Source organism: Pongo pygmaeus, chromosome 6, assembly GCF_028885625.2.
Source record: "Pongo pygmaeus isolate AG05252 chromosome 6, NHGRI_mPonPyg2-v2.0_pri, whole genome shotgun sequence".
Classification (NCBI taxonomy): domain Eukaryota; kingdom Metazoa; phylum Chordata; class Mammalia; order Primates; family Hominidae; genus Pongo; species Pongo pygmaeus.
This window is the reverse complement of record NC_072379.2, coordinates 32,121,821-32,134,697: the sequence shown is the minus strand read 5'-3', so window position 1 is coordinate 32,134,697 and position 12,877 is coordinate 32,121,821. Positions and strand designations below refer to the sequence as shown.

Here is a 12,877-nt window from a genome sequence, read left to right as displayed (position 1 = left end):
ACATTAGATACCCAAACAAGAAGAGAAAGAATAGAAAAGCCGATCAGGAATCACGCTTAATGCTGCAGAACGATGCCCTGAAAATGCTGAATGTGCCCCATATCTAAACCAATTAAACTTGTATTTACACAGAAAATTAATCCATCAGAAAATATTCAAAGCCAAGAGAAAGTGGATATTTGGAGAACTGATCAAATGTACATGGAATAAGTTGTTTACTTAGTTTTCGCCACTCAGCGCCTTGAATTAAATACCCACATCCTCTTCTGGGATCTTTCCTAGAGCCCAGAGCTCTGGTTCTCATTCTCTCCTTGTCACTAACTAATGATGGCACTTTGACCCATCAATGTAACCTTTCCTGGGCCCAGACTACCAAAATTGAATAAAAAGCTTGGAAAAGAGGTTTTTGGAAAGAAGAAGGAATGCTAGAATAATAGTGGAGCCAGGTATTAAATGAATATTTAAAATAATTCAGAGGAACCTTTGTAAGCTGTAAAAGTCTATGCTATAAAAAGTTCAAAACATTGTTATATCATAAGAAATTTGGTACATTACAAAGAACAAAGAAGCTTTACATTTTATTAATGCGTTGAAAAACCGAGAGGCTTCCACAATGGTTGAACTAGTTTACAGTCCCACCAACAGTGTAAAAGTGTTCCCATTTCTCCACATCCTCTCCAGCACCTGTTGTTTCCTGACTTTTTAATGATTGCCATTCTAACTGGTGTGAGATGGTATCTCATTGTGGTTTTGATTTGCATTTCTCTGATGGCCAGTGATGATGAGCATTTTTTCATGTGTCTTTTGGCTGCATAAATGTCTTCTTTTGAGAAGTGTCTGTTCATATCCTTTGCCCACTTTTTGATGGGGTTGTTTGTTTTTTTCTTGTAAATTTGTTTGAGTTCATTGTAGATTCTGGATATTAGCCCTCTGTCAGATGAGTAGGTTGCAAAAATTTTCTCCCATTTTGTAGGTTGCCTGTTCACTCTGATGGTAGTTTCTTTTGCTGTGCAGAAGCTCTTTAGTTTAATTAGATCCCATTTGTCAATTTTGTCTTTTGTTGCCATTGCTTTTGGTGTTTTAGACATGAAGTCCTTGCCCATGCCTATGTCCTGAATGGTAATGCCTAGGTTTTCTTCTAGGGTTTTTATGGTTTTAGGTCTAACGTTTAAGTCTTTAATCCATCTTGAATTAATTTTTGTATAAGGTGTAAGGAAGGGATCCAGTTTCAGCTTTCTACATATGGCTAGCCAGTTTTCCCAGCACCATTGATTAAATAGGGAATCCTTTCCCCATTGCTTGTTTTTCTCGGGTTTGTCAAAGATCAGATAGTTGTAGATATGCGGCGTTATTTCTGACGGCTCTGTTCTGTTCCATTGATCTATATCTCTGTTTTGGTACCAGTACCATGCTGTTTTGGTGACTGTAGCCTTGTAGTATAGTTTGAAGTCAGGTAGTGTGATGCCTCCAGCTTTGTTCTTTTGGCTTAGGATTGACTTGGCAATGCGGGCTCTTTTTTGGTTCCATATGAACTTTAAAGTAGTTTTTTCCAATTCTGTGAAGAAAGCCATTGGTAGCTTGATGGGGATGGCATTGAATCTATAAATTACCTTGGGCATTATGGCCGTTTTCACGATATTGATTCTTCCTACCTATGAACATGGAATGTTCTTCCATTTGTTTGTATCCTCTTTTATTTCTTTGAGCAGTGGTTTGTAGTTCTCCTTGAAGAGGTCCTTCACGTCCCACGAAGTCAGTGTGGTGATTCCTCAGGGATCTAGAACTAGAAATACCATTTGACCCAGCCATCCCATTACTGGGTATATACCCAAAGGACTATAAATCATGCTGCTATAAAGACACATGCACACGTATGTTTATTGCGGCACTATTCACAATAGCAAAGACTTGGAACCAACCCAAATGTCCAACAATGATAGACTGGATTAAGAAAATGTGGCACATATACACCATGGAATACTATGCAGCCATAAAAAATGATGAGTTCATGTCCTTTGTAGGGACATGGATGAAATTGGAAATCATCATTCTCAGTAAACTATCGCAAGGACAAAAAACCAAACACTGCATGTTCTCACTCATAGATGGGAATTGAACAATGAGAACACATGGACACAGGAAGGGGAACATCACACTCTGGAGACTGTTGTGGGGTGGGGGGAGGGATAGCAGTAGGAGATATACCTAATGCTAAATGACGAGTTAATGGGTGCGGCACACCAGCATGGCACACGTATACATATGTAACTAACCTGCACGTTGTGCACATGGACCCTAAAACTTGAAGTATAATAATAATAATTTAAAAAAAGAAAATAAATAAATAAATAAATAAAAACCAAGAGGCTGATAATGTTTTCATATCCAATATTTATCAGTTCAGAGTTGGGGAAAAGTTAAGTTTTATATCAAGTATGAAGTATGTTGTATGTGAACTATGGTATATGTGGTACATTTCCTCTGAAAAGATGAGTATACATTGAAATGATAGCTGCACATCTCAGTTTAACAAATGTGGGGTATTGCAGCAAGGTTGCTTGCCTCATGTGGTTTCCGAAAATGGCAGATTTCTGCTCTGTGCTGATGGACCACATTGCTCTTTCTTCACTTCTGTGTCTTTGCATCACTCCCTGCTAGGATGAGTTATTTCACTTTGCTGGGTTACATATTCCTGATCTGCATATTTGCCACACAGGATTGTTGTGAGGATTAACCATTATGATGGAGGCACAGTGCCTACTGCATGTTGCCTGGCACCTACAGGTCCCCAATAGTTTCAGCCGTTTTGGAGGGCAAGGTGTGGGCACGCGGAGGGATGCAGCACTGTTCAGCATGCCCACTGTCTCCCAGCCTGATGACTGCAGATGCAGGGAAAAAATGGTAGCACAGACGGAGGTCTAAACTAAAAAGGAAGGTGCTGAAAGGCAGCTGAGCACTTCTACCTGGCGGACATATGAGAGGGGCATGGAGGGGCAAGAGGCACGAGAACAGGAGCTGGTGGCACTCAGGCAGTGACGCAGAAGCAGGCCCTGACCTCTCCAGGCAGTGGCCCTCTCTGGCTGGCAACAGGCAGTCCACTGGAGGGAGGGGCAGCCTCACACCATTTCCGCCAGACTGCTGAGGCTGCCAAGGTCTCAACTACTATGTTTTGATTGTTTTTAATTTTGCTTTCTTTTTGTAATGAAATATATGGAATTTCTGTTATTCTCTGAAATCATACGATAGTGAAATTAATATCTGGAAGGCTTTTTCCATGTTTCTCCTTGGCCGGGCTTTCATTTGTCACACTCTCTTGAGAAATGCTTGCCTGATGCATCTCCGGGGAGGTGTGGCCCACACCACTCTTGCATGAGGAAGAGAAAAGGGTGAGAAATGGAAGCCAAGTTTCTGCCCTGCTTAGACTTCTAAGACTTCTCAGACTCTTCCATTTACAAAATGGAGAAAACACCTCCTCTGCCTTACAAAGACGGGGGAATTACACTCGCGAGAGCACTATGAAAATCTTCAAGCATAAAAACAAAGCAAATGAAAGGCATCATGATTAAATAGATGTCGAAGGACGTTATGGAATGGCATTCTGTGTCCAAGAGAAACCTCTAGGTCCTATTAGGCCTCTCTTCATCTAGGCCTGCTGCCTGTAAATTTTCTTCACATAATTTAGATAATAGCATCTTCCTTTCTTCTTCACAGAGCATTTTATGTTGGGGGTAAAGTTTGAAAACTCTAGAGGCCTTGTTTTACACATTGAAAGTAATTTTTAAACTTGCAAAAAATTTTACTCCTTGCTTTTAATGAGCTAATAGCATAATCAGTGAGGAAAGATACAAATATGATTAATTACACACAATGTAGGCCTGGTAAAGAACCTAGCAAAAGAAAATACTGCTGAAGTTCAGAGGAGAGAGAGATTACAACTAGCTATTAGGAACAGATAAATGGACAGGCAATTATCTGAGGGCAATAGTTGCTTAAATGTGTGACTGTATTAAGGGAATAACAGATTATCCTGCTTGGCCTCAGCAGAGAGCAAAAGAAACCAAATAAAACAAAATAGGCAATCCTATCACAATGCAATAGCTGGCATACTAATATGACAAGAATAAAACAATTCTACACAGTTATTATGCTCACTTTAGGAAACATGTGGAAATAGTGTCTCATTTAAGATCTCAAAAGTGAGTGGCAGCAGAGGAAATCAGAACTCAGCGGTCCTGACGGCAATCCTGGCTCTGCGTATTTCACAAAAGTAAAGCATTTCTATCTTTAAAATGAGCACAGAGTGGCCGAAGTTTACTTGTATAAAAGTTAATATTTCCATACAATAAACCATAACATATTTGATAAGAAGTAATGGCATTATGTAATTAGTATAAATCTGAATGAAAATGACTATGATGATTATTTGTTAAAATTACACAGGACAAATTATAGCATTTTAGATCCTCAGATTTCACTTCTAAAAGTCTCTGGGCCTACAAAGATAAAGAAGTACATATCTTTTCATTCAAGACATAAATAAAAAACAGAAAGGAGAGAAACACAATCAGTGGTTTGATGACAATACAGCTTTGCTTTAGAATTTATTATATAGGAAAAAATCTTTGTAATTTTCCTGGCGAAAATGAATTGTATTTAATTAAAAACATGCTAATAAATGCATGCACCTAGAGTGGTTGAATGATTACAATCTGAAAACAAAAGTACCATGCTTCAATAGTATATTACATATCTGATGGAAGTTCAAAATTTTAGTAGCCTCAAAATATTCTTTACACTGCATGATTGGGTTTCTTTTTAGTTATAATACTCATGTAAATTACGCTTTAACTTGCACATGCTGGATATAGTATGATAGGAAATGCTGGGTCAAAATGAAGCAGCTGTTTCCATAATATCTCAATGGGCTAATGGGGTCGGGCATGTCCTATGAAGGGTTGATTAATTAAGAAAGGGATGACATAAATTATGGTGCAGTTTCAACAAATTCAAGCCAATCTGCCATGCCCATGCTGAAAAGAAAACCATTATTTTACAAAATACATTTTAAATAGTGAATTATTTTACCAAGTTGTATTTGCTTTCAGCATTTTAAAACTTGTATTCAATACCAGACATACTTTGTGTGAAATCAAGGACTGTTGCCTATTTGGGGAAGCATTTAATAATTTATTTTTCTTTCTTTTTTTTTTTTCATTAAATGAATCCCTGTCAAAGAGTTTCTCTTCAAAAGATAATGAGAATACGTGTTTAATTTTTGAAAGCTCTGATGTTATTGGTTCTACATAGATTGTGTGCATTTTCCTTGCAAAATCTCTGTACTTAGAACTGCACATGAACTGAGCTATCACTGTTGCATTTTTTGAAACTTGTCACCCAGCTTGAATAGAGGACCACTCTGCAGAGCCCCATTACTAACCTCTGGGTCTTCCTCCAGTCACTAGGTTTCTGTGAGGAGATACTGTATACTGGTAAATATATAGCCCACCTACCAGTAAGGCAAATCAATGACAACACTAAAGTAACCTAGCAGAAATACAGTAATGTGAGTTTACTAAGTGGCTACTTTGGAAGCCCCAAATATTTATTCTACATACAGTGACTTTTAGAGAACAAGGGGTTCTGCCACAATTTTTATCATTGTCAATGTGGACCCAAACATTATTTAGATGAAGTATTCAAAAGATTGCATTTCCCCACGCTTACCCCCTTCAAACACATTTAATCTTTCTCCAGTTAAAAATGAAAGACGGTAATGCTTTGATCCTCATCACATTTTTGTTTTTTACTAATAAAGGTATTCAATATGTCATTTGTAGCTAGAAGCTTATTGAATAAAATATATGAAGAAAAGAATGCAAAACTACTATTTCTTCCCTGAGATAGTCTTGAAGCTCTTTCAGGAGTTTCCAATTCTTGATAGCACTAACTTTCTCCAAGATTTCAAGGATTAAAAAAAAAAAAAAAAAAAAAAAAACTCACTATAAAAGTAAATGCCCAAATGCACCCACCCTAGAACAAGTTTGCCCCTCGTTGAGGAGCCTGCTGTTCTCGGGTTGTGTCATATCCCCTGTGGATTTATGCTCATGCAGTAGGAAAAAAAAAAGGATATGTTTTTAGGTACCAGTATAGGAAGAACCAGATGACTTTAGGGAATGATCCTCAAGGAATTACTCGAGGGAAAAGTATCTGGATTTGCCCCTCTCAGTGTTCCCAGCCATGGGATGGCATTGTTTGAAAACAGACAGAACAAACAACACCAACTTCCTGGGACTGAAATCCTTTGTATGTGTTGTTGTTTGCAGTGCATGCCAAGACATTCATGAGCACCAGAGCCAAGCTGGCGAGCTAATTAAATATATATATGTATGTGTTTAAAACAGCCTAATAAGGAGCGTTGGAAATCTTCAAGATGAGCGAATATCTTATAACTTCTTCCGCAGGTGCGAGGATAGCTACAAGCCATGGACTTTCTGTCCTGCTTCTTGTTTGTGGCTTTGTGAAGGGTGCTTTGCTTTAATCTAAAGTGCTGACTTTTTTCCAATATCACTTTCTCTTCTTAAAGCAAAGAGCAAATCGCCTGTAAAATCTACGGAGCGGACAGCAAAGTTGACCCTAAACTCCAAGCACCACCCTGCACCCACTGTACTCTAATTCACTACACAAGGAGCGCCTGCTTCTGGAAGCATAAATGAAGAGGCTATCACATGCTTTGTTGATCATATTTTCTTTGGCAAAACACTGATCTTTTATTTTAAGAGAATTAGTGTGAAGTTTTCTAATAGCAAGATCTATTTTTTTCCCTTTTCTTTCGGCGACTAAAATCATCTCACTGACTGCTCAAGGGTTGGCCTGAATGTCATCAGGATAGGGAATATTCACTATGGATACCACTAATTTCCTACTAAAGGACCCAGCATCTTCAGGAAGCAAACAGAGATCAAAAGGCTACAGAACAGAAGCTATCATCAGACAAAACCCCCTTTTTAGGGCAAGAACAAAACTATCAACACTGCAAGTCAACAAGGAGGACATTACTTTAAATAAGGAATAACATGAGAAAGAATTTTTTTTTATTTTCCCCTTTTTTCTTGGATTTTTCTTCTTTTCTTGATTTCAGTTCTTGTTCAATGGTGGCAAGTGCTGGTTATGGCCAATCTCCGTCAATCCTAGGAGGTTTATAGAACTACATTTTGAGTGTTCTATATTTCAATGTATTTTAATTCATTTTGCAATACCTGTATATGCAAACCTGACAAATTCTGTAAATTGCTTATAGTATGTGTGCTATAACTTCAAAGTAGATGTACTGCGACCCTCATGCAAGCTGATTTTTATCATTATATATATAAATATATACTTAAGAATATCTATGTGTTGGGCCACTGACCAACTTTTTTTGACCAAGCATTTGTTTTTCGTTGATAATTCATACACTGCGTGAATTTTGTAATTCATCGTTTCACTTCCACAGGTTTGACAGTTGCAGATGGTCTCTATTGTCCTCTGCTTCATTCTGGAAAGTGCATATTCAAAATTGTATCAGTCTCTGATCGATGAATTAATTTTGTTACGTCTGTGCTAAGTTGGAATTTGCTATGTTCCTTTATATATGGTGTTTATTGAGGTTTGAGAGTCTCTTGACTCTGAAGAATGTACACTCTCTGGTTTTGACAGCTATTTCTGTATTATTATCATTATACTCTTGTCAAATAGAAATGTTGCTTCTAGAAAATTTGCCTTGGAGGCGAATATGGGGAAGGTGAAGCACTCACCATAATTCCCTAAATTCATGTTAGAACATTTCTTGCTATGGTTAAAAATGCCGCTTCCTTTGACCTTTATGAATTTCTGTACCTTTGTCATTCTGTTATTTGCTGCTAATTATATTTTAATGTCTCCTAATTAAAAATTAAAATTTGGTTGTTGGCTAAATACAATATGCAAAAGATGATGGCAGGTCCCTGACTAAAGAAGATTAATGTGTTCAGTTTCACTGGTTAAGTGAATTATAATTTTAAATATTCCATTCTTATTTTTGGCTTTATGATAATTCAGACTATTTTATTTTGAACTTGTTTTCTACTCTGGCAAAGAAAGATAGGCAGAACTATTAAAGTGTTCCATATACATTATGGAATAGATACAGCTTGAGAGATAAATGACCTAAGTTTTCCTTCCAGAGAGATTCTTCCATTTTCTCTCATTACAAAACCAGAAGATCAGCTATGTGGGGCCATCAGCTCCCAGCCTAAGGTCCTATAACCCGAAGCTTGAAGGCAATCAGTACCTCTGCTTTTCAAAGGTAAATGCATTCATTTTCTTTGATTCAGTTATAAGCAAGTATATATTTTCATAATATTCTTGACATTACCTGAGAAATAATATTTCATGCTAAATCTTTTACTGCCACTTTTCTCATTTGGTTTATCATTTCAGTTTAATGAGAAAAATTAATAAAGGTTTTGATTGCACTATTTTATTAACCTAGAAATGTATTTTCTTTCAAAGTTTAATACTTAAAAATGCATAAAATAATGGTAAGATAAACACCATCTATTAAGTTTATCTGGGCCTTAAAGATTGCATACATTAAAGCATAAGTAAGCATACTGTTTCAAATTTGGTCAAGTTAGGAAAAATCTACATGTAATGTACTTTTACTCAAAATTTAGGTCATGAGATTGGTCATTTCTAAAGCAACACAGACTTGTACCTGTATCAGCAGTGTTTACCACGCTCATAATCAAAGATGTATGCTAGTTTGGAATGAGCTACTAGGCTCATTGTATCAGTGTCCAAAATAATGAAGATTTATCTGTCACTGTGCCACCAAGAGTCCAATTCACTGGCTACTTTGAGAAAGAACATGGTGCACTATTTGCTTTACACTCAAGAAGTTAATATGGAACCTTAAAAATTGGAACAGAAACTAAAACAAATTAAGGAGATCTTTCAGAGATTTTAACCTTATATTTTGTCTCTGCAACTATAACTTTGTAAATAACCATAACTTTGAATATGAATAAAGATTTAAAAATAAGTTATCAGACATTCTCAACCTTGTTTCCAAGTTTATGTAATGTTTATCATAAGAGAGAATCCTAAAATATTAAAATTGCTTACTTGAATTTAAGTTGAATGCTTTTGTTCTTTCTTAAAGACTTATAAATTGCTTGCAATAAAATAATGCAAATGAAAACACATGAGGGTAAAATAATAAAATAAGATAAAAATTATTTAAAGCAGAAGCCACTAGTTGGGGTTAGTAAATAAGCTTAGTGGAGTTCATGAACCCAATGGAATTCCATGTATATTTTTGCATATCTGTTTTATGGAGGTGGTCCTTCATACGGCCAATCAATTCATTGATTCTGAGTGATTTGATTATGATTTGCTGGCCTAAAAGAAGAATGTTTAGATGATTTTGAGCATCTAAGAAAACCTGATAGTTATAATTTTGAACTGGTTTGCCTTAAAGTTCTTGAATATAATTTAGGAAAGTATGTTAAGACACACATATGTGTGGGTGTGTGCCGGTGGGGGTACAAAAGAACACATTTTTAAGTTCAGAAAAAAAATCATCGCAATTTGTTATAAACAGCATGGACTAATGATACAGGATGATGTTGGTTGAATTTTCAGGACTAGCAATGTAACTTTGCAATGGATACGTAGATGCCATTCAAATAAGTGGTTCTGTTATTTATCCTATATTTTTTTAAAGTAAAAATATTAAACATAGTTTGTATAAGAAAAAATAATTGCAGGAGGTAAGTGTAACCTGTCTGAGATAACACATAAAACTCTGATGATTGTATTTTGGAGTTAAGACTATGAAGCTAAAAAATATGTGTGCACATAATTTCAAATATTAGGCCCAAGTAATTTTATTTTCAGAACTGCTCATTAATTACGGGAGCACTCAGTGTTTCAGGAAGTGTTAAGACGTCAGGGTTTCAGCAACGAAATTGATAAGGCTCTTCCCTAGATCTAGGAAGAGACAGACAATAAACATTCAAAAGCAAGAACATAAGATACTGATAAATTCTAAGAAGAAAACCCAATAGGATAATATACAGGGGTGTGACTAGGAGGTCAGAGGAGGCTGCTCTGAGGAGGTGACATTTCTGCAAATCTGAATGATAGGAAGCCTGGCAAGAGATCTGGGAGCAGAGCCTTCCAGGGAAAGGGAAGGACTTGTGCAAAACCCCAGAGGCGAAGTCCATCTAGGCTTGCTCAAAGACAAGAAAGAGGACAAGAGCATTAAGTGTGGGGAGAGTGGCGAGAGGCAAGATCATCAGGCAAGGCGCCTCAGACAAGACCACACCAAGGGGAGAACACAGGGCAGAGCAGGACTGTGTGGAAATTCCAAAGTGAATGACTTCCAAAATCAGGACACAGGCTCTCTCCCCAGCCTGACCTCTTCTGGTGCTTAACTAAATTGTTAGCAAAACTCCTTGGGGCACAGCACTGAGTCTTCCAGCCAAGCTGCCCCTTTGTATTGACATGGCAGAGATGCAGGAGGCACGAGAGACTGTAACTTTCTAGAGTTAGAATGTCTCTAGTAACTCTAGAGACATTTTAGTGCTAATTTACAATTGATCTGGCAAAGAAAGATAGGCAGAACTATTAAAGAGTTCAATTTCCTTCCAGAGAGAGTCTTCCATTTTCTCTCATTACAAAACCAGAAGATCAGCTATGTGGGGCCATCAGCTCCCAGCCTAAGGTCCTATAACCCGAAGCTTGAAGGCAATCAGTACCTCTGCTTTACAGTTGATCACTTTGAGGAGCCAAAGGAAAGAGTGAAAGATTGGGACCGCTTTGAGTGGAGATGGCACTGAACTCATTGTAATAACTACAAATGCAATTTAAAATAAAAGCATGAGTATATAAATTGAAAGGGCAGGTGGACAGAAAGAAGAGACTGACTCTTAGACAGGTGCTGAGAAAGCAGTGTAATTAAAAAGATAAGGAAGGGAAAGGAGCTACAACATATACACCACACACACACACACACACACACACACACACGTTATCAGACATTCAAAAAATTAGATCTTAGACTCCACAATACAAACCCCAGAGGACAATGGATTACAGTGTTGTCAGGGGAGAAACATTGTGATAAAATCATTGTATATTTAGTTATGTTTTCATTGTTAAAGAAATAAACAAACCATTTTGAGGTAGTTAAAGCTCAGAGAAGAATAACATGTATTTACTCTTCTTGAAATCTATGTTGGCTTTATGCCCCAGCTGAGATAGGAATCAAAGGTGAGGTTGAAAATAAATAGGGATAATATAAACTGTCCACCAGATTGTGTTAAATCTAAAGAATGATTCAGTATTTTATTGTATCTCACTGTATGTGAAAAGAAACAAAAGTTTCACAAAACAATACTTACCCTTATTTTGTATATGCAGTGCATTATAATAATTTCTATTTTGTTCTGTCTCTTTTTTTGTTCATGCTTGACACAAAACATTAAATTGGTTTTGCAACCTACAATTTGAAATAAAAATCACAGATGTATTTATTCCAAAATAGAATACCAATAGCAAACATAATTAAATGAGGATATATCATAGAAAATGATAAGTTGAGTTTTACACTCTTATTATGTTATTAAAAGCCAGGAAGTCAGAAATGATTCAAAGAAGAAAAAAATGCATTATTTGTCCCCTGCTAAAAGTAGTTGTGACTCTTGTTGGCATTGGGAGGCAATGGGGCTGCTTTTCATGTCTGTGATCTTTGCGTGTTGTTTTGGGTTTCTGTCCTTCTTTTCTGGCTTATCATCCTCTGAACCCCTTCCTATTTTGAGTTATCCTCAACCCCTAGTGACAAGTCATGGGGTCTTCCAGAAGACATTTCCTTCTTCAAAGCTTGAGGAATGCATTGGAGAGTAGCATGCCAGCCTGTGAGTCCACCTGTGCTATCCCGAGTACCCAGAGAGCGAGCAGAAGACTTTGAAGAAGTTCTGGGTAATCACTAGTCTGACCAACTTTGAATGGTACATGGCCCATGGGGCTACTAGGGAGGAAAGAGAAGGATAACCTTCTTGAAGACACACTTGACTTGTATAACCTCATAAGAATGGTTCTTCAGTTCTTGAAAGCAGAGTTTTGGGCCACCACAATAAAGTCACAGCCCCTGATCCAAACCCACCAGCAGAGTTTATAAGCCTAGAGCACCATCACTGAAGAGCCCACTGGCCCCAACGATAATATTTCCTGTGTGTACTGGGAGTATTACTCTCAGCCTCCCACAGAGAGAGGCCTTTGGAGAATATTAGAGAAAAAGAAATACACCTCATTGTGCGATCAGACAATGGCTCAGAACTAATACTATATCTTGGGGTCACTAGAGTGCCTTAGTCAAAATTTAGGGGGCAAGTGATTAATAGAATACTTGGACCCCCTTAAGCCCTAGGAGACCACTATACCCACATGTAATATTTCTGCAGCTTCTAAAAATACAGTTGAAGGGTATACCTTAAAGATGGAAGAAAGTCTGCATTGGTTCTCTGTCCTGTAAAGGCTGTAATTTTATGAAGGGACCGGGAATGTCTCCTCTTTACCAAAATAGTCAGTAAAAAGCAATGTCTTGTCCCTGGAGGAAATGTGGATCTCCCTCTTTCTTTGGCAGTACCCGGGGCGCGGAGTCCTCACTCTGGGCCATCACAGGCTTGCTTCCGTGCTGAGCACAGTGGTTGCTGCTGGTCCTCATGTGGGCTCCTTACTGGAGCAAATTAGCAGAGTTCCTGGCTCCTGTCCTGTAGTCTATAATTTGGTAATTTTCTACCTTACTGCAGTTAGAATTTTAAAAAGAGGTGTCTGGCTTGTTTTTTTTGTTGTT

At 37.5% G+C, this 12,877-nt stretch overlaps 1 protein-coding gene across 4 annotated transcripts in view; it reads left to right on the top strand.

The window, feature by feature from the left end:
- The window catches only part of VSTM2A (V-set and transmembrane domain containing 2A), a 33,494-nt gene extending 21,972 nt beyond the window's left edge, over positions 1-11,522 (top strand). Inside the window, exon 5 of one of the 4 annotated variants that reach the window (XM_054496476.2) lies at positions 6,462-11,522. In XM_054496476.2, coding sequence (XP_054352451.1) covers positions 6,462-6,538 — 77 coding nt within the window. In that variant the 3' untranslated portion in view covers positions 6,539-11,522. The other 3 variants (XM_054496478.2, XM_054496475.2, XM_054496477.2) reach the window with 3 other exon arrangements.
- The last annotated feature ends 1,355 nt before the right edge of the window (positions 11,523-12,877 follow it).